Consider the following 22539-nt stretch of genomic DNA (forward strand, 5'->3'; position numbering starts at 1 on the left):
TCACATTGCCCTGAGTCGCCTTCTCCCTCTCGTCCTTCACATCTCTGTCCACTTTCCTCAGTATGATTGGCTGCCAGCTTTGACTGCCTGGCCAGCTATGACTTGCAAGCTCTCTGTCTTCATTTAAAACACACTGCCCACCCCAGTTATTTTGCACCAACTGTTTCCTCCAAATGGAGTACCAGTTTCATCTTCTTGGTCTGGCAAATTCCTACTTGCCTTTGGAAAACTGTCTAAAGTGCCGTTTCAGCTGTGAAGATTTCTTTCTTTCACTAGGCTGGAGCAAGGGACCTGAAGTGGGTGGGCACTTGCTGTTTGTGGGCTTCCCATCATCCATTTTACCCTTCTCACCATCCCAGTTTCCTTTTGTGGAATTAGGTTTCCCCCAATGGATACATTCTTATAAGAATGTAATGAGATGCCTCGTCTTCCCTACTAGACTCATCAGACTCATCAGGGAGCTGGAACAGAGAGAGGAAGGTCTTAAAAGGATTCGATCCTCGTCCATCCCAGTGGCCGTGTTTGCCACTGTTTGCAAGGATGCTTTGATTCCTGATCAACCCCATTGAATCTGTGAACCTCCTAATAAATTCCTTCAGCTTAAGTCAATCAGATTGGGTTTCTGTGGCTCACAAACAAAGAAGGCCCCTGTATTCGCACAGTGCCTTCTTATGTAGAGCCTACCAGATGGCCTTGTAATTTTTGGTAAACATGTTTGTCTCTGCCAGGCCAATCTACAATGTTTAGCATTGTGTCTAACACATGGTAAGAATCAATTCATACCAATTAAATGAACAAGTAATGTATGAATGGCAGAGAACAAGTTGTCTCCAACTTTACTCTTTCTTCTTATATCTGAAACAAGCAAGTGGGCCATTTTTCTTCTAAAGATTTGCTTCTAGTCATTATGAATGAGTGGAGAAGGTGATGGCAACCCACTCCAGTACTCTTGCCTGGAAAACCCCATGGACGGAGGAGCCTGGTAGACTGCAGTCCATGGGGTCGCTAGGAGTCGGGCATGACTGAGCGGCTTCACTTTCCCTTTTCACTTTCATGCATTGGAGAAGGAAATGGCAACCCACTCCAGTGTTCTTGCCTGGAGAATCCCAGGGACAGGGGAGCCTGGTGGGCTGCCATCTATGGGGTCACACAGAGTCAGACACGACTGAAGCGACTTAGCAGCAGCAGCAGCAGCAGCAGCAGCATTATGAATGAGAAGATTCTGCATGAATTCCACAGTGACAAGTGACAGGAGTTAAGAAATAGACTTGATTAGAGAATTTTACAATTGAAGTATCAGAAGGAAGAGGTATAGATTCCTGTTCATCCCATTGTCTAAGTGATCTGGGTCTAGAGATTGATGGTTACTTGGAAGGTCCACCAACTACACTGTACTTTGAGTACAGTAATGAGAACACAGCCTTGTCAGAGGTGGGCTGCTTGGGCATCCAGTTGTCTAGGAAAGTCAGAGGTCCAGTCCATCTGGAAACCTTGGAGGCCCATGGGAAATCTCAGTCCTTCTTGCTTTTAGAGGGTAGCCACTGATCTGAGCTGAGTTTGGGTACCTCCCTTCTTATGGGGAGAAGAGGTAATTTGTTTTCCATGTGATACAGAGCTAGCATCAGTATTAGTTTGCCAGGGATACCATAACAAAATACCATAGGCACAGTGGCTTAAGCGGCAGAAATGGATTTTCTCACAGTCCTGGAGGCTCGAAGTCCACAATCAAGGTGTTAAGGGGTTCATTCTCAGGCTTCTTTCCTTAGCTTATAACTGGTCACCTTCTCACTATGTCCTTATAGTGTCTCTTTTCCATGCCAGCATACTGCTGGTGTTTTTTCTGCTTAAACAGACATCCAGTCATTTTGGATTAGGGCTCCACGAAAAGAGCCTCCTTCAATCACTTCTTTAAAGACCTTACCTCCAAATAAGTTTACATTCTGAGGTACTGGGGAATGAAACTTCAACATACAAATTTTGGTGGTTACTATTCAGCCCATGACAGTCCCCAAATTAGAGAATATTGATGATAAGACTGAAAAAGTAATAAAATGTCTAGAACTGTCTACAAATTATATCTCTGACAAACACTGAAGTCCAAATTCATCTGGTTGGAGCAAGTTCCACAATTGCTTCTGCCTTAAATACTCCTCTGGCACACCTACTCACCCTTTATCCCTGAGGCTCCTCCCCAGCACTTCCCAGTCACTGAAGAGCTCCTATCAGGACAAAGCAACAGGCATCCACTGGACTGCTGTTCAGAGGACCCCAGAGTCATGAAGGTCCTTTACAACAACTTCAGGGTTGCCTCCTCAAATCCTCAAATCATTTCCTGACTGCACTTTACCCAAATTTGGAAATCATTAACCTGTACAAAGAAAAAGTGTTGTCAAGATAACTTTACTGGTAATGAAGCCCTCTTATAGTACATAAAACTTGTATTTGAGTACATTTGGAAAGCCCCAAATAAACTTACATGTAAAGGTAAAAACCATGGATAGAAATCTATAGTGGTAAATCATTTCTCATATGTATATGGATGTAGAGACAACCTTTCAACATTTATTCTCCCTCTTTGAAAGCATCTTAATAGGACCGATTGTCATTCCAAACACAGATTAATATGTTTTTCCCATTATTTTTTCTCTCTAATCATTAAGTATAGATAACCTATAACTCAAAGCAGAAATTAGACACTAAATGCATCTGGTGTTACTAAATTGATTGGATAACTTTAAGCATTCAAAATAATTGTAAACTGGCTTATAAATTGTAATTTTTTTTAATTTACAAAAGAAAGTGGGAAGTTCTGATAGCATGTCAGGAGGAAGAAAAATAAGAACCACTTTAAATTTTTTTGTGGTCTTGTTAATGAGGCATCGAATCCCAGAATGCCTCTCCTTTAAAATGGCTTCACACGTGGTTCACCTAATCAGAGGTTTCAGTGAGTGTCATAATGGACTTCAAGAGGCACTATGATGTTATGGAAGGGTGTGTGTGTGTGTGTGTGTGTGTGTGTGTATTGGGGTGGGGGCTCTAAGGCAGACTTTCCTTCTAAACAGCTTTCCCCATCTGTAAACTGGTGATATGCTTTGAAAATTGTGAATTGTTATATAAATGTTTTAGAAGTATTATTATTGTAGCAGGTAAAATTATGTTTCTTAGTTTCCTTAAATACTATAAAATTTTACTCTGAGGTATCATCCCACAAGGCAAATTATTATTGATCCCCTCCTTTGTGCCTTCTACCCTGCCCACTTATTCCTGACACTCATCCCCAGCAGTTCTCAGTCAGGCTAGAAAGGTCTTAGAAAGACTCTGGGGAGGATGAGAGAGCGTCTCTCCTCCAATCCTGAGTACACACTGCCCATGATATCTTCTGGTTCAGACAAGAGATCTGAGCACTGAAAAGCCCGGTATCTAAGGCCCAGAGAGCAGGGTATACCAAGCCACTGCTTCCCTCGGAGGCCTTGCTTCCTGTCTTCTGCTTGCAGGGCTTTGCACCCCTTTTTCAGACTGGGGACATCTCTCTCCCTCCTATCATCAGAAACATCCATCTCTCTCCTCCATCCTCCAAGCCCCTTTCACAAAAGAGAGGAAGAGAATACTTTCGTAGACAGCTTCTACCATCTAGCCAAAGGTAGGGTGATCTTGAACTGCAGAGGCTAAAAAATAAGGAGAGCAAACCCCAAAATAATAAGCCAGCACATTATTTTTAAAATGTAAAACACAAAATAATGTTATTTTTCCTTGTTTGTTCACATACAGTAGAAAACCAAGCAAAGAACAATTTCACGGATGAAGGAGACCAGCTTTTTAAGATGGGCATCAAGATCCTCCAGCAGTCTAAAAGCCAGAAACAAAAAGCAGAGTAAGTCCACCCAGCACTCAAGCCAAGTGCAATTTCCAGGTTGAGAAAAGAGAGCAATCCAAAATCTAATTTGTCATTAAAAGCTTATTGGTATAACAAATAAGCTTATTTGCCTATAAACTTTTGTTTTTAAAAGGATCAAATGGTGTTTAAAGAATCCTAAAAATTATCAGCCTAAACATGTGGAAGACCTTATATATGAAACCGCAGTCCTTACACATTAAGTGAAATGCAGAATAAAGGCACTGATCTAAGCATTCAAGCAAAAGTATTGTTTTGGCTTTAATTGACTCAAGTGAAACAAAATATGTACTATTTGAAAAAAATATGTATTGTTTGAACTGGAGTAGTTGTTGTTTTAGAATGCTTTATGCTGCCTAACAGCTTTTGTGCCTCGCTTTATGGTTTTCAGAACACTTTCATGTACGTGATGCCATTTTATCCCCAGAACAGAATTATAAGTTAAGAAGAGTTCCATTTTTACCCCGTTTGAAACTTTGGGGACAGAGATGCGAGGATGGTAAAGGGAGGTGATGACAAATCCACAGCTGAGAGGTGATCAAGCAGAGGCCATGTGGTCTCACACCACGTCCACCATTTCTCATTTCACTTGTCTGCTCTGTCTAAATGGAGGCAGAACTATCTTTACCCCCCATCCCCAGGAGTAGAGGCACAACCTAAAGTCCTATCAAGTCTCTAGTGACAACCTTGGATTCGAACCCTGGCTCTACTGTTTCCTGGCCATGGAACAGAGAAGGTTACTTAACCCCTTTGTGCCCTGGATAATGCAGTCTAGCTCTTAGAACCATGTCCGACACACAGTAATAAGGAGATAAGTGTTTGTCATTTTTATTTCTAGTCCTTTAACTGGTAAGTGGAAGGTGTGGAAGAGAAGTCAAGTGTGTCTTGAACCTTAATAGAAGGAATAAACTCTGAACCTCCAACAATCCTGTTTCTTTTGTTTTCATGCGGATTAGGCATACCAGCCCTATGGGATCCTTCCCAGAGCTGGGGTAGCCAGCCTGAGTCAGGGCAGCTGCAGAGTCCATGAATTCTTTCCTAAAGCTCAAAGCCTCTGAGACGATCGTAGGAGTGTAGAGGATAGGGTGGGGGGATTAAGTATGAACCTGCTTATCACAACATCACAACTTCCATTTTTCAAGCTCCTTCTTCGTGTGACTTGTGGGATATTCTTCATTGTTCACAAATGATATTGTAAAACATAAATTATTATCCCCAGATTATGGAGGAGGAAATAGAAGGTCAAAAAGATTTGATTTTTCCAAAGTGACAAGAAAAAAGAAGTAAGGGATTTGATCCTCTCTCTAGGGAAAGTTAAATTAGAAGCACTTAAGACTGAGCACCAAAGAATTGATGCTTTTGAACTGTGGTGTTGGAGAAGACTCTTGAGAGTCCCTTGGACTGCAAAGAGATCCAACCAGTCCATTCTGAAGATCAGCCCTGGGATTTCTTTGGAAGGAATGATGCTAAAGCTGAAACTCCAGTAATTTAGCCACCTTATGCGAAGAGTTGAATCATTGGAAAAGACTCTGATGCTGGGAGGGATTGGGGGCAGGAGGAGAAGGGGATGACAGAGGATGAGATGGTTGGATGGCATCACTGACTCGATGGACGTGAGTCTGAGTGAACTCCAGGAGTTGGTGATGGACAGGGAGGCCTGGCATGCTGTGGGGTCGCAAAGAGTCGGACACGACTGAGCGACTGAACTGAACTGAACTGAATAAGAGTAAAAGAAACCATCCTCAGCAAAAACTCAAGCCTCATGCTAAGTGTCCCTGGGGACTCTCATGATGATGATGGAGTTAAACCAAGCTCCAAAAATACGATCCAGCCTTAGAGGGAAGTCAGCTCATTTGGGTGCCACTGAGCAGATGAGTAAGGACAGGGAATCCTGAGCCCAGCCTAGCAGGATGAGAGAACAGTGGCATTCTGGGAAGGGCTTGTCCCGAGATTCAACCTAGCAGGTGAACCCAAGGTGAGGGGCCCCATTAAGTCCAAGGGACTCCTAGATTCAGCCTGATGGGACAACATCACTCTTAGAAGGTTCTGCTTAACCTTGATAGGTGCATTCCTTTTTTGACTTAAAGGATGGGGAGAAACCCAGCCCTTCACTGCAGGGCCTTTAAGCAGTGCAGGAACCTTCATGCCTACATGGTGTCACTCAATCTCAGGTTACTCTTTCCCAACCTATCCTGCTCCAGTCCTTGCCCAAGAATCCCAGAAGAACAGCTTATGTGTGCAGCAGCACAGATACGTAAGAGTGTACATAAACCTGAGTCTGCTGACTGTTCTAGGTTGGCAGCAGCAGAGAACAGAAAACAAATCTCTTCATAACCAGAGACCCCAGGAGTTTGTGGGCAAGATGTGTGAAACTCCTTCAGTGTTCAGGATTGTCTGCTTTACAGCCAACTTAGCCATCTCTAAGATTCTGGTCAGGGAAGAGAAAAGGCTACACCCCCAGACCAAAGGGGAGTCATTTTGCTACTCTTCATCCTGTGCCCTGCCTGCTCCTTGCCTCACCACTCCTCACTGAGGGTAGCATAAGTCACAGGTGCTGCTAGTCCTTTTGCCTCATCCACACCCACATCTTGGGCTAATTCATTTGTTCAGTCTCTTCGTATGTATGCAAGAAAAATTGTTGAACAAGCTCGTGGTTTTAGAAGTACAGGTGTTAAACAAGCATATGTCAGGGAAACACAAACTTGTCTGAAAGAGTTGAGAAGCCTCCATGATATCCAAGGTTAACTGTCGTTAAGAATTACTTATCAGCGAAGAAGGTTTGGAGATAAGCTTCTGACATGTCCTGCTGCTTCTGCTAAGTTGCTTCAGTCGTATCCGACTCTGTGCGACCCCATAGGCAGCAGCCCACTAGGCTCCTCTGTCCCTGGGATTCTTCAGGCAAGAATACTGGAGTGGGTTGCCATTTCCTTCTCCAATCTTATATGTCCTAGAGATGCATTTAGCCTCCCCTTACCCCAGTAGCCCCCCAAGCATCCAACACCAAATCCTCTAGAGACAATCCAGACACCTAACTGAACTTTCTTTTGTGGACCTACTCCTCCTTCCCAGTTTTTCCTACTTTTTCCCTCGTGGGGATTGCAGTCCAGATCTTAATCCCACCTAATTTGCCATGACTTTTATCCTACCCTGGGTCCAGCTTCTGGTATTCCACATATCAGCTTGGACTGCCCTGATAGGGGACAGAGGTACCCCTCCTCCCTCAGACTCAAAGCCACCTGGAGGGACTGGTTTTGCAGATGTTTGCTGCCTCTTGGGACCAGCAACTACATGTACTCCTGGCCCTTGCAGTCCATCTCAGGTTTCTCTGCTCTGGACCATGTTGGTGCCCTTCTAGTCCCAGCAGACTGTGTTGTTGCAGCAACAAGCCAGGTGACAGAAGAGCTCCGGGGAATCTGTACTTGGTGCCATACCTTTCCTGTGATGCCAGACCCGTGCATTCACTGACCTTTGAAAGCTTCTCTCTTATTATTTGCTTTCTGGCCCCCAGAACTTACACTTGATTTAACCACAGCTATTTTTTTGCTAGATCTCCTGGCTTCTTTTGGTTCCACTGTTATCTACTCTCTGTTTACCATCCGGGACTCTAATGCTTACCTGGATATCTCTCTTTCTTGGCCCTTCTGGCCTGTTCTATTTGGCTCCAGCCTTTGACCATGAGCAACTTATTTTAACATCAGCATGGGTAGGAGTGTATAAAGCTGAATCTCCTAATCCTTCTGAATTTGTAGCTATGGTAGATTTGTGTGTTTATTCCTGTATTTGAGTCAAGGTCACAGGCAGAGGTTAATGCTTTGTGATCTTACTGCTACCAAAGGGGAAGTGATAAGAATAAAAATAAATCCTCAGAGCACTCTGTCTCCAACACAAGTTTTGACCTTGCAAGGCTCTCCATCACTACTTGTTACACAGATCAGGTCTGGGTGACTTCTGACCAGGACTCATAAAATATACTGCGAGGCAATCCTCTGGTGTCTATATTTATAATCAGTAACTTTATGTGATTTACCCACAAATTATAGGAGACCAATTACCATGCCATAAAACTTTCTATGCAATAGTCTTAATAATAATTATAGCTGAATTTATTGAGGGCTTACTCTATATCAGGCAGTATGCCAAGAACTTCACATGGATTATCTCATTGAATCTTCCCAGCAGCCCCATAAAGTAGATGCTATTATTATCCAATTTTATAGATGACAGAGCCACAGAGAAGTTAAGTAACTTGCCTGAAGCTCTCAAACTAATTAATGGTAGATTTTAACCCAGTCAGTCAGACTCTAAAGCCCTAAAAATCATTACGGTTTTGTTTCGTTATTGTTTTTCCAGAGTCTGGTTGTGCTAAAGAATATGCTCTGCTTCAGAAAATTATTTTGGAATGTAAAGGGACAGTTGTGCTCAATCATGAGAACTTCTTAGGTGTGACATTGCAGTTTTGATTTCTTAAAACTGATTTTAATTATATTGTTCAGAATTCATTTTATAAATCAAATACTCATAAGTAATGGGATTTACTGTAGGAAGGTTTACTATTTTAGGACAAATGCCCCAGTTTTTCACTCCACTTGGTCTATAAGCTTGAAGCATGGATGATATAGCTTACATATTTCTCCTTTTCAGCAGCTTCATTATTTGTCAGATATATTTGAAATTATAGTCTTAGACTGACTTAGGGCTGATAAGAATCTTCTGGTATAGAGATGTAATGGACTATATAGTTAAACTGTAGTGTTAGTAGCAATGTCAACTGGGTCCTTCTTGTTAGAAGCAGAATGAAGGAGGAGCAGAAATTTTCATTTTTGATACTCACACTTCTAACTTCATATTCTTGAAACAGAGCCTACATATTCTTTGCCAAAGCAGCTGATCTGGGAAACTTGAAAGCTATGGAGAAAATGGCTGATGCTTTGCTATTTGGAAATTTTGGCATGCAAAACATTACAGCAGCTATCCAATTATATGAGTCCTTGGCTAAGGAAGGATCATATAAAGCCCAAAACGTGAGTTTTGAGAGAAAATTAAATCTTAAATAGCTACCTCCTGAAATAACTATAGACAAATAACATGTGAGAGGAGTTGAGCCTCTGCTGCACAAGCCCAGGCCTAGGAAAGTTACTGTAATGCCCTAAATGTTCCATCAGGACACAAGGCAGGAACCTGGGGCAAGTCCTTCTAGCTCCTGAATGACTTTCAGGAATGGAACAGAGCTGCTCTCTAATCCCCCTTCCCATCTTCCATGTCCACGTGTGTGTTTTAAAATAATGTGAGAACTCTAAGCCCCTAAATAGTTAAATTTTATAAAAAATACACTGTATTTACCTATGCAAAGAAATATGGAACTAAATCTATTTGTTTAGGATGATGTTTGCCTGGTTTTTACCTGGTTTAAATATTTTACAAGCTATATAAATTTGCTTTTCTATTTTAATGTGTGTTTCATTTTATGGGGCTTTCTTGGTAGCTCAGCAGTAAAGAATCTGCCTGCAGCGCAGGAGGCACAGGTGTGATCCCTGGGTCAGGAAGAGCCTCTGGAGAAGGAAGTGGCAACCCACCCCAATATTCTTGGCCTGGGAAATCCCGGAGACAGAGGAGCTTTGTGGGCTACAGTCCATGGGGTCACAAAAGTGGGACATGACTTAGTGACTAACCAACCAACCAATATTTCATTCTATTCCCAGAATAACATAAGCATTTCATAGAAAATCTGGAAAACAATGAAAACAAAACAAAAAAAGCCTCTCATAAGCCAGCCATCCTGACTGCACTGCTTGTCAGGACCACTTTGTGTTTCTGTTTGGCTTCTTTCCCTTTTTACAGCGCCATCATCACAGAGGAAGCTCATGCATTGTTTTGTTTCTGGCTGCTTGTACTTAGTGTAGCAAAAGTATGTTTTCATGTTCTTGGTCTTCTTAATGAAAACATTTCTTTCTGATTACAAATGAAATTTATGCTGATTACAATAAAAAAAAAAAAAAACCCTGTGAATTCAGAAAGTTTGAGGAGGAGAGTAAAAATTACCTAAAAGCTTTCTTCCCAGAGATTTTTTTTTTTTTTCCCATCAAGTAAATGTAGAAGCTAAGCTTTGGAATCAGACAGAGTTAACTTCAAATCCACTCTATTACTTTCTACTTAACAAAACCCTTTCCCCGTCTGTGTGAGAAATTGACATTTGGTTCACCGTCTACTTCTGTTTCCCTGGTGATATGATAGGAATAAAATGTTCTCTATGTTTCCAGGTAGTATTACTTATCTTTGAAATGACCTCTGCTTGGTAAACTACCTTGGGAGAAACTCTCATGAACTCTACGTACAGGGACCCTGGGCAATATGGACTGACTACGCCTATGGAGTTCTTACACAGGGAATGAGGCTTTTATGTCAGGGCGGCTGCCACACTCCCAGTGTAGATCTCACCTCCTTGAGTCTGGTCTGTCATCTGAAGCACTAAAGATGAGGGCTGCTGGAGGACTGTGTGACCAGCTACAAGGACTCCTACCGAAAGGAGGCTGATGCTGCCCTCTGGCAAACTCTGGTTCCTGTGCTACATCCGCCTGAGCAGACGTCTGCCTGTAACCTCTTGTGAGACTGTGCATTCATTTGAACCAGAAGTTGGACCAGAGGAACTCTGATGGGTGGGGCAACGTCCCTAATTTTCATCTGTAGAGTTAGGATAATGATGAAACACTGGGTATTGTGTTTATTTGGTTCACTACTGTATCTCTAAAAATATAGTGCGATGCCTGGGACAGAAAAAAATATAGCTGAATAGTGAATTAATTCATGATGAATGAATTAACAAAGTTGTGAGGATTAAAACAGTGTGTGAAGGCACTTAAATCTATACCTGGAACTTCATAATCATTCACCAGAAAAATATATATATTATTATTATTATTATTCTATTATCCTTCTAGAATTTTTTCTATAACTTTGTAGAATGTTTTTTACAAAAATGAAACATACTTTAATTACTGTTTCCTAATCAGCTCTTGATTCACTTAATAATATATCATATTGAGTTGGTCAAAAAGTTCATTTGGGTTTTTCCATAAGCTCTTATGAACAGACTTTTTGGCCAATCCAAATAGATCTCTTTGCCTGTGAATATATCCCATATTTACTTAATCAAAAATATAAAGTTCCAAAACAGACCAAATGTTCTCATCATGTCCACCACTACAAATAATGTCACCTAACCCCTAGGTAATGAACTAGTGCACATGTGCTTTGTCAGTGGGTATGTTAATTAAGTCAACAGTTGTTTCTTGGACATTTACTATGTGCCACACACAATCTTGTTGATGGGAAGAAAAAATTAATAGGTCAAAGTCCTTATGGGCCAATCTTAAATATAAACAAATAATTGCAGCACAGTTTAGGTGGACTAGAGTTAAGGTATAAAGTGCTTTAGGCTCAGAAAAGTATCTGATGGGCTTTGCCTGGGGCAGGTAGAAAAGGCTTTAAGGATGAAGGAATACTTACACTCAGTCTAGAATACTGGATATAGGCAACATGAAGGATTTGTCTGAACTTGAATGACATATCTGATGCAAGGTGAAAACACTACTCCCAGAAAAGAAATCCCAAATTAACATAATTGGTACATTAAACATATGGACTGAGAGCTGACATCAGAGTTTTACTCCACATACTCTAGGTAGCATGGTTCTGTGGCATGGACCACAGACAAGGAGGGCAAGAAAGCAAAACGTGGATGAGGACAAATGTTTCACCTGAAAGGCCAACGTTAACCTGATATGCAAAATTCAGCCACACTGTTGAAGTGCTGCGATACTGATTGGAAAAAGTCTCTGCCCCAAGCTCCTCTTGTGCTCTCCCTGACAAGTTGAACACTCTTATTCTTCTCTCGGACTCCCCTTCCTCACTTTAGCTCCCATGATATTGAGCCAAAGTGTTATCTGGATGGGCAGGGGGCCTAGAGGACACCCTGATCCAGTGCTACAGCTGGATTCTATTCTAATGGATGCTGGATTCTAGTCTGGAATTTTAACTTTTATCCCAGTCATCACTACAGGAAAATCTGTTTCCAACAGCAAGTCCTTGTGCAGTTGATTTATCTCCTTGTACAAAGCACGGTTAAAAATATTCTGTGGTACAAATGTTGCTTTGTTCGATGACTGGTTTCTGGGACCAGGCTGGCCACATGCCATATTGATCACAGTTCTCTAACAGGACTGGCCAGGTAACCACCTTTCCTCTCAAGCTGTTTGTGCCAGGTTGATACAGGAAACATTGCTGGGAACTGTGGGGACAATGCAGCAACAGAAATGTGGCTGAAGAAGCTGAACTGTGTACTGAGAATGACAGCAGAGGACAGTGAGAGGGACAGAGGTAAAGAGAGAACAAAGACACCTGTCTCTGGGGGAGAGGTCAAGGGCAGCTAGAAATGCTGAAGGGGGATAGATGGGAGAAGCCAGGCACCAGCGGGCCCGTAGAGCCCTGGTTTAAAAAAGAAAGCGAGAAAGATGTGAATTCAGATTATAAAGTGGCATCGAGGGCATAGGGGGAGAAAGGCAGCTTCAAGCTATATTTAAAAGGGAAGCTGATGGAGGGAAAGAGGCATAATTATTTCTTTTCATGCACCTTGAATGGTTCATCTGACAAAAATCCAAATAAACTGAAAGAAATCCCAATAAGGGCAATAGAAGCAATTAAGATTGTGAACAGAGTTCATTGAACTGATTTTCAAGACAACTGTATCTTCTGAAAAAAACTATTCATGAATTAGTCTTCATGAAAATGGTGAAAACTGAAGAAAGAGCAAGCAAAAATAAAAATAGAGGATCTTATAAGATATTATACTATACCAGCTAGCAGTAGTTAGGTGTTTTTTATTTCTCTGATTCTCATTTAGGAAGCAGAAATTCAGGATTAGAAAGGCTCACTCTTTTCTTGATATTGATGAACCATTTTAATACAAAAATTTGTTTGTTAATTTGCCAAACAAGAAGGTAGGGCCTAAACCTCCTTTGCTTTAAGAATCAAGAAATGGATCATTCACACTGTATCACCTTAAAATTAATTGAATCATGGTAATGATTATTAGCACTGTGCTACAACTGAAAAAAAATCATTTTAGTATTAAATAATCATTTTGATAATTCTAGGACTACCTATGTAGAGCATTTCTTTTTGATGTAAATCATCTTTTTGTATTAAGGGTACAAAAAGGAACTGAGTTTTTCATCAGGGTTGATTCACATTTTTGTTTGGCTTGCAATTTAATCTAAAAAGAATGACCACAGATGCTTTCAAGACTCGTAAAATAATTACTATAATTAAATGCTTGATCTTTTTTCTCTTTTAATTTCTTATATAAAAAGTAAAAGGAATATTTAATTTTTAAATGTTAATGTTAATGTTTAAATGTTAATATGGAACCTGAGTAATTTACTTTGAAATTGATTAAAATATCCTCTACACTTAACTCTTTAAATCCCAGCTACTATAACACAGCATAGTGGTTTAGTTCAGAGTCTTATAAACAAATCTAATTTGCAGAGTTTGACCTTTTAAAACCACCATTGATGTCATCACTATAGCGTAGCTTCTCTTCAACTTACAGCATTTTTTTTTTTCTAGGTTAAGATTTAATCATTCTATAATCCATCTCATTGCACCTCAGCCTCATCTCAGAAAATACTGAAGACCAAAAACTTATTACTGTAAAGTTTTAGGTGACAATGCCCAGCTGTAAAGAAATAGGACAACCTTGACTATAATTGGCATATTTACTACATGATAGCCCATGACATCTTTTGTCTTCCACGAGTACCTGGCATGTTTTAAAGAGTGAAAAAAAAAAAGTGGAGCCCTCCAGAGAAATAATTCAAAATCACTCATTGTTATTTTTCTGCTAAAGAAAGAAGCGTGCTCTTTGAGTTGATTATTTGAGGCTTCAAAAGTCATGGTTTTAGTTCCTTACTTTATAGTCTGAGCATTATACAGATAAAGCACCCTCCCCCCTCGCCACAGTCATAGGAGAGAAATTAACTCCCACACAATCCACAACCTCCCGAACTCACAATTTTCTCCAAGAGGATCAGGCCAAAAAGCGTGCTAGGCTCTGCACAAAATGATTCAGTGTTGGTGAAAGTATCTTAAAATACATGATCAACTAAGTAGAACAGTATCTTCACTTTCTTATACAAAGGTCAGTATATTTGTGTTCTATCAAAGTTTCTACATACACAAGATTCTAAATTGAGCAGAGTCAAAAATTGCTAAGAGCTGCAAGAAAAAATAAATTATTTTGCCAATAACATTGGCTAAACATATTTTTGCAAGGAGCCAATTTAACCATTTTAAATATAACTATAGAGGTTAGAGGAGTACCAGGATTCCAGCCTTTCATTTGTAATAACAGCCTTTATGATCAACTTTCCCCAAAATGGAACCTTTGAGACTAAAGAGAAACTGATGGTATAATAATTTTTTTTAGCTTATGAATTAAGTAGATTACAAATTATAAACCACATGTTAGAGCTATTATGCTTTTAGGAATTGAACTCTCTGCAGTCAGTTTCCTAGTTTAAAAAGTAACATAGTTTTTTGTCCTTGAAATTATAACAAAATGTTTAAGAAATTATTCATATTCTGTTTTGATGAAATTATCAGACCTTGTTGTATCCTGATTTTAGGAAGACATCTAACAAAGTCTTGGATTATGTTACCATAAACTAGATGAAAAAGTAGAAATGTGGGCTTTGATAATAGTAAATAAAGAGTATAGACTAATGGATTGATGCCAAGGTGAAAAATTTTCTGGCAGTCCACCACAGGACACTGCCTATGACCTTGTGCTCTTCAAATATTCCATCAGCTATTAAGCTGAGTGCATGCGTGCGAGCTAAGTCGCTTCAGTAGTGTCCTACCCTTTTAGATGCTATGAACTGTAGACTGCCAGGCTCTTCTGTCCATGGGATTCTCCAGGCAAGAACACTAGAGTGAGTTGCCATGCCCTCCTGTGTCTAATATCAAATTGTTCTTAATATGAAGCATGAAAAGAAATCCAAAAAGAATCCTAAAAGAGGATGCTGTGAAAGTGCTGCACTCAATATGCCAGCAAATTGGGAAAACTCAGCAGTGGCCACAGGACTGGAAAAGGTCAGTTTTCATTCTAACCCCAAGAAAGGCAATGCCAAAGAATGCTCAAATTACCACACAATTGCACTCATCTCACACGCTAGTAAAGTAATGCTCAAAATTCTCCAAGCCAGGCTTCAATAGTATGTGAGCCATGAACTTCCAGATGTTCAGGTTGGATTTAGAAAAGGCAGAGGAACCAGAGATCAAATTGCCAACATCTGTTGGATCATTGAAAAAGTGAGAGAGTTCCAGAAAAACATCTATTTCTGCTTCATTGACTATGCCAAAGCCTTAGACTGTGTGGATCACAACAAACTGTGGAAAATTCTTGTGGGAATACCAGACCACCCGACCTGTCTCCTGAGAAATCTGTATGCAGGTCAAGAAGCAACAGTTAGAACTGGACATGGAACAACAGACTGGTTCCAAATCGGGAAAAGAGTACATCAAGGCTGTAAATTGTCACCCTGCTTATTTAACTTATATGCAGAGTGTGTCATGCAAAACGCAGGGCTGGATGAAGCACAAGCTGGAATCAAGATTGCTGGGAGAAATATCAATAACCTCAGATATGCAGATGACACCACCCTTTTGGCAGAAAGCGAAGAAGAACCAAAGAGGCTCTTGATGGAAGTGAAAGAGGAGAGTGAAAAAGTTGGCTTAAAACTCAACATTCAGAAAATCAAGATCATGGCATCCAGTCCCATCACTTCATGGCAAATAGATGGGGAAACATTGGAAACAGTGGCAGACTTTATTTTGGGGGCTCCAAAATCACTGCAGATGGTGACTGTGGCCATGAAATTAAAAGACATTTACTCCTTGGAAGAAAAGTTATGATCAACCTAGACAGCATATTAAAGGGCAGAGGCATTACTTTGCCAACAAAGGTCTGTTTAGTCAAAGCTATGGTTTTTCCAGTAGTCATGTATGGATGTGAGAGTCAGACTATAAAGAAAGCTGAGTGCCAAAGAACTGATGCTTTTGAACTGTGGTGTTGGAGAAGACTCTTGAGAGTTCCTTGGACTGCAAGGAGCTCAAGCCAGTCCATCCTAAAGGAGATTAGTCCTGAATATTCATTGGAAGGACTGATGCTAAAGCTAAAACTCCAATCCTTTGGGCACCTGATGAAAGAACTGACACACTGGAAAAGACCCTGATGCTTGGAAAGATTGAAGGCAGGAGAAAGGGCTGACAGAGGATGAGATGGTTGGATGGCATCACTGACTCAATGGACATGAGTTTTAGCAAGCTCTGGGAGTTGGTGATGGACAGGGAGGCCTGACGTGCTGCAGTCCATAGGGTCGCAAGAAGTCGGACATGACTGAGCGACTGCACTGAACTTATGGAAAGAAAGGTGTATTATCAATGATATGCATAAGAGTGTGGAATGAACCTCTAAAATGGTGGTAGGAAAGATAAACTTACAAATGAGCAGAAGCTTGAAAATATTAAAAACACCAAAACAGACTATTACAATTATTCTGACAAAAATAATATTACGACTCTGTTGAGAAGAGGAGCAAAAAGAAAAAAGAAGAAAGTCATGTAGAAGACCTAAATTATTATCTATCATGTAGCAAATCTATAGCTAAATGTGTGAAATATATAAATTAGCAGCAAGTAGTAGCAATTTATCAGGAGTCCTAGTGATGGTAATTATCAGCAGAAAACAGCCAAAATAATTAAAAGTAGTTTTCTATGAGGAAAATAGGGAGTTTCTGAGAAAAGAGTAGGGCATTGCTGTTTAAATTTTAAGCCCTCAGAAGTATTAGAATTTTAATTTTTAATACATATACATCTCTTAATTTGTTAACAAAGAAATAAAAAGTTAAATTTATATATTAATTCTTCCCCCACAAAGGAATTATTCTTAAAGTAAACAACAGACGTCCTCTCCCACTGAAAAGAACCCAACTCCTTTGGAAAATGTCAAATTCCAGGTCGGGGGCAAAAAATGTACAAGATGATATTGAAGCATCTTATCCTATCTGATAGCAAAGAACTTGTCAGAAAATACCAGGGTTGAGAATTCCTTGGCAGTCCAGTGGTTAAGACTCAGTGCTTTCAGGTGGGCTTGTAACTACCTCAAACAGGAGAGTTTGCTGGAAGTGACGCCACGTCACTTTGAAGGCTGCGTCGTAAAAAGGATACAGCTCTGCCTGGCTCTCGCTCTCTCAGCGTGCTCAGTCCTGGAACACAGTTACCAGACTTGGAGGATCTCATATGATAGAAGACGTCCCTTGTTGTTGTTCTGGCTGTTAGCCTCTGCTAAGATCTCAACCAACAGCTAGAATCAACTGCCACACGCATGAAAGAACCAGAATCCAGACTATGGCAACTCCAGCCTTTGAGTCTTCCAACTAAGGCCCCCAGATCATGAATCAGAGAAAAGCCATCCCCACTCTACTTTGGCCGAATTCCTGACCCACTGAATCCTTGGCATAATAAATGGTCATCATGCCACCAAGTTTCTGAGTGATTTGTTACACCAGCCACAGTAACTGCAACAGAGACATTAATGTTCAGAATTGAAAGACAGATTGCAGTTTTCTCAGAAGCATCCGATACCTTGGCATCCTTGTTGAAACTCATTTGGCCATATATATGAGGATTTATTTCTGGTCTCTTTACGCTGTTCCATTGGCCTATATGTCTGTCTTTATGCCAGTACCATCAGATTTTGAATCACTCTAATTTGTAATATATTTTGAAATCAGGAAGTGTGAGGCCTCCAGCTTAGTTTTTTCCCTCAAGATAGATGAGCTATTTTGTGAGTTTACATATGAGATTCTATATAAATTTTAGGATGGTTTTTTCTATTTCTGAAAAATGGCACTGAGATTTCAACAGGGGTTGCACTAAATCCAATCCCTCTGGATATAAAGTAGCAATATTACTTCTTATAATACATAAACATAGGATATTTTCCATTTATTTATGTATTTTCAGATTTTTTTAAGCAATGTTTTATAGTTTTCAGTGTACAAGCCTTTCACCTCCTTGGTTTAGTTTATTCTAGAGTGTTTATTGTTTTTAATGCTATTGTAAATTAGACTGTTAATTTCCTTTTCTGAATGTTCATTGTTAATGTATAGAAAATCTATTTTTGTGTGTTGATTTTGCATCCTACACTTTTTCGAAATTTATTAGTTTTAGCAGTTTTGGTTTCCTACATATAAGATTATGTCATCTGTGAACAAAGAAAATTTTGTTAATCTGTCTGGTTGTTCTATCCATTTTTGAAAGTGGGGGATTAAAATCTCCTACTGTTATTGTATTCGTGTCTATTTCTTCTTTCAACTCTGTCAATGTTTGCTTCATGTATTTGGGTGCTCTGCTCTTAGATGCATATATATTTATAGTGGTTATATCTTCCTGGTGAATTGATCCTTTTATCATTACACAATATCCTTTATCTCTTGTGACAGTTTTTGACTTGAAGTCTATTTTGTCTAAGTGTGATCATCCCTCTCTTTTGGTTACAATTTACATAGAGTATCTTTTTCCATTCTTTCACTTTCAGACTATGTGTTTTTGTATCTAAAATAAATCTTCTGTAGACAGCATTAAGTTGGGTCTTGTTTTCTTATCCATTCAGCCTTTTATGTCTATTAATTGAGTGAGTTTAATCCATATACATTTAGAGTAACTTCTTAAAGGGAAAGACTCACTACTGCCATTTTGTTCATTATTTTCTGCTTGTCCTGTAGTTATTTGGTCCTCCTTTTCCTCTCTTGATGCATTCTTTTGTCTTTCATTTATTTTTTGTAATGGCATACTTTCATTCCCTCCTCATTTTGGGGGTGCATTTTCTATAGGTATTTTCCTTGTAGTTACTCTTTGTGTGTATGTGTTAGTTGCTCAGTTGTGTCCAACTCTTTGTGACCCCATGGACCATAGCCTGCCAGGCTTCTCTGTCCATGGCACAAGACAAGGCAAGCATACTGGAGTGGGTTGCCATTCTCTGCTCCAGAGTGTAGTTACTCTTGGGATTACATAAAATGTCTTATAGCTACAACATGCATGCAGTTGTTCAGTCGTGTCTGACTGTCTGTGACCCCGTGGACTGCAGCCCACCAGGCTCCTTTGCCCATGGGATTTTCCTGGCAAGAATGCTGGAGTGGGTTGTCCTTGCCTCTTGCAGGGGATCTTCCCGACCCAGGGATGGAACCTGCGTCTCCTGCATCTCCTGAATTGGCAGGCAGATTCTTTACCGCTGCACCAATCTATTTTAAACTGATATTGACTTAACTTCAGTTGGAGAAGGCAATGGCACCCCACTCCAGCACTCTTGCCTGGAAAATCCCATGGGCAGAGGAGCCTGGTGGGCTGCAGTCCAAGGGGTCGTGAAGAGTTAGACACGACTGAGCAACTTCACGTTCACTTTACTTTCATGCATTGGAGAAGGAAATGGCACCCCACTCCAGTGTTCTTGCCTGGAGAATCCCAGGGACGGAGGAGCCTGGTAGGTTGCCGTCTATGGGGTTGCACAGAGTCGGAAACAACTGAAGCGACTTAGCAGCAGCAGCAGTAACTTCAATCACATATACTCTGCTCTCCTCCCATTTTATGTTATCAGTGACACAAATTATATCTTTTTATATTTTGTATCCATTAGCATAGTTTTTTAATAGCTATCTTTTATGCTTTTACCTTTTAAATTCTCTACCAGAATTAAAAGTGACTTATCCACCACCATTACAGCATTACATGATTCTGTGTTTGTCTATGTGTTTATTATTACCGGAGAGCTTTATATTTTTATATGCTTTTGTGTTATGGCTAGCATTCTTTCAACTTGGACACCCTTTAGCAATTCTTGTAAGGCAGCTCTAGTGTTGATGAATTCCCTCAGATTTTGTTTATCAGGGAATTTCTATTTTTGTCTTCATTTTTTAAAGTTAGTTTGGCCAGATACAGTGTTCTTGGTTGACAGCTTTTTTCTTTCAGCATTTTGAATGTTTCATCCTACTCCCTTCTACCCTGTAATGTTTCTGCTGATATATCTGCTCATAGTCATATGGAAATTTCTTTGTATGTGGCAAGTCTCTTTTCTCTTGCTGCACCCAGTGTTCTGTGCCTTTGACTTTTGATAGTTTGATTAAGGATATGTCTTGGCATTGGGCTCTTTGAGTTCATCCTACTTGGAGTTCTTTGAATTTGAATTTGGATGTCTATTTCCTGTCTCAGGTTTGGGAAGTTTTCAGCCAAATTTTCTTAAAATAATCTCTCTGCCCCGTTTTCTCTCACTCCTCTGTGACTCCCACAGTATGTAATACAATGTTGTTATATGTAATATAATGTTCGGTTTGCTGATGTCCCTTAAGTACTGCATTTTATGGTAGTGTAGGTTGTCTAGAGTTGCAACAAGTCTCTAAGCTCTCTTTATTGCTTAGAGGTCCCTAGCATCTAACATTCCAGTTCTGCCAGTGCTGTAAATCAAATGAGATGAAAGTCAGATCTTTGATCAGCTACTCCTTGAAAAGTCAGAATTCCTATCCCATTTTTCTCTTTTTTTCCTGATCACACCAAGCTATGCTGGCTTGGGGAGGAGTGATTGCAGATTAAATAAAATGGCTTTTCTGACCTATTTCAATAGGCTATTCTTTGCTGTGAGTTTGATTGGGTAACAGTGATTTCTTAACTGGTCTCTTGAGTTCTCATAAAGGCTTTTTGCACTATATATTTTGGCTCCATTGGAGGAACAAGTCCTGGGACTTCGTATTCCACTATCTTGATCCGTGTTCAGACTTTAACCTTTTATTCAATATAATTTTTTCCTGTTCAAACTTTTTATATCCATCACATTTTATTTTTAAAATATGAAGAAAAATATTCAAATTCAAATTTTAACATATCGGAGAAAAATGTCTTTACATTTCTAAAAAGGCAAACACATACAGAGCATTGGTTATATTATTTTATCACTATAATTATTCTAAAGTTCAGTATTAGCTTATTTCCATATATATTATACAAAGCTTCCATTATTGTGACCTTTTCTAAATTTGTGCTGCCTTAGCAAAAGTATAATAATGCAACTTGCTATAAGAAATAAGTTAACAATACAAGTAATTATAGAGCAGACATTTAAAACAGCCCTTACTAATGTTGGTAATAACTGTAAAATAAATGGATTTATTGAATATTTCTTTATCTTTTGGGCTTTAGGCCTTAGGATTTTTGTCTTCTTATGGAATAGGAATGGAATACAATCAAGCTAAGGTAAAGTCATTCTATTTTTTTTGGAACAAAATACGATTTTTTTAAAGGGACACTGAATAGAGAGTCTACTCTTTGAGTGAAGAGCTCACTCTAGAGTGGTGGGTAAGAACACAGCCCAATAGTTAGAGAAGGTTAGGGCCTGAATGTCATAGTTTCCTAATGTTACATATTATAAAGTTTCAGATAATATCTACTCCATAGGGATTTTGTGATGTTTTAATGAAATATCATGTACAATCCCCTTTTCACAAACTTCAGAACTCAATAAGCCCTCAGTGAATGGCAGCCATCTTTAAAGAGGAAGAGAATGAAATTTAGGATTTATGTGGGAGTAGTTCGAGGTTCATCGCTGGGCTAGGAATAAAAAAGCAGTGATTGGGTTTGAGTTTCAAATTTAGATGTCAAATAATTTTTTTTTTAACTTTAGGCACTGATATATTATACCTTTGGAAGTGCTGGAGGAAGCATGATGTCGCAGATGATTTTGGTTTGTAATTAAATATTCTTGAGCCCAAATAGGTGTGTTATAAATATAGCATTGTCAGAATATTAAGAATGTATATGCCTGTGTTTTAGGGGTACAGATATTTGTCAGGAATCAATGTTCTACAGAATTGTGAAGTTGCCCTAAGTCATTACAAGAAAGTGGCAGATTATAGTGAGTAATCCACATAGTTTATTTTAAGATAGACTTGCCAAGAAATTAAAAAAATAAATCAATACTAGTTGAAATATTTATAAGGTATTTAAAGACTGTGCTTTAACATCAGTTATAATACAGCTCTTTCCATACAATGTGAAGTTTCTGATTTCTTAAGTTACTTTTCAAAAGTTCTAAATGATTGTACTCATCTTTTATTTTTATTAGCTCATGTCTCCAAATAATTCTGGTTTACTTCATCCGGTGATCTTCTTTCCTTAAACTGAGAATTTAAATATAACATCAATAAATATTAAGTATTTTTTATAATTCAAACATTTCAAATATAGGATGCCTTGTTAAAAAATTCCTGAAGCTATGGATGTACATACATTGTACAATGTATGTGCAAGATACATACATTGACAATCTCTATCACTGCATTTGAGAACAATTCAAGTAACCATTACTCTATTACCCTATCCTTTGTCTACAAAAAAAAAAAATTGAGCATGAGGTTAATTATTTCTAGAATTTTTAAAGTTGCATGTAATATTTCCACACGCAGCATCACTAAACCAGACTACATAATAGAGTATTAAATAAAAGTCTAAGAAGTGAGTAAGCTAAAGTCCATTTAGTTAGTTTC

General features: G+C 39.3%; 1 protein-coding gene across 3 annotated transcripts in view; it reads left to right on the forward strand.

Moving 5' to 3' along the window:
• The first annotated feature begins 3806 nt into the window (after nucleotides 1-3806).
• The window catches only part of SEL1L2 (SEL1L2 adaptor subunit of ERAD E3 ligase), a 57642-nt gene continuing 38909 nt past the window's right edge, over nucleotides 3807-22539 (forward strand). For 2 of the 3 annotated variants that reach the window (XM_040248283.1, XM_040248284.1), the window contains exons 1-5: nucleotides 3807-3871; nucleotides 8751-8913; nucleotides 21197-21250; nucleotides 21678-21737; nucleotides 21827-21908. In XM_040248283.1, coding sequence (XP_040104217.1) covers nucleotides 3822-3871; nucleotides 8751-8913; nucleotides 21197-21250; nucleotides 21678-21737; nucleotides 21827-21908 — 409 coding nt within the window. In that variant the 5' untranslated portion in view covers nucleotides 3807-3821. The remainder of the gene's footprint in view (nucleotides 3872-8750; nucleotides 8914-21196; nucleotides 21251-21677; nucleotides 21738-21826; nucleotides 21909-22539) is intronic. The other variant, XM_040248282.1, reaches the window with a different exon arrangement.

Source organism: Oryx dammah, unplaced genomic scaffold (assembly GCF_014754425.2).
Source record: "Oryx dammah isolate SB20612 unplaced genomic scaffold, SCBI_Odam_1.1 HiC_scaffold_10, whole genome shotgun sequence".
In the NCBI taxonomy this organism is placed as follows: Eukaryota; Metazoa; Chordata; class Mammalia; order Artiodactyla; family Bovidae; genus Oryx; species Oryx dammah.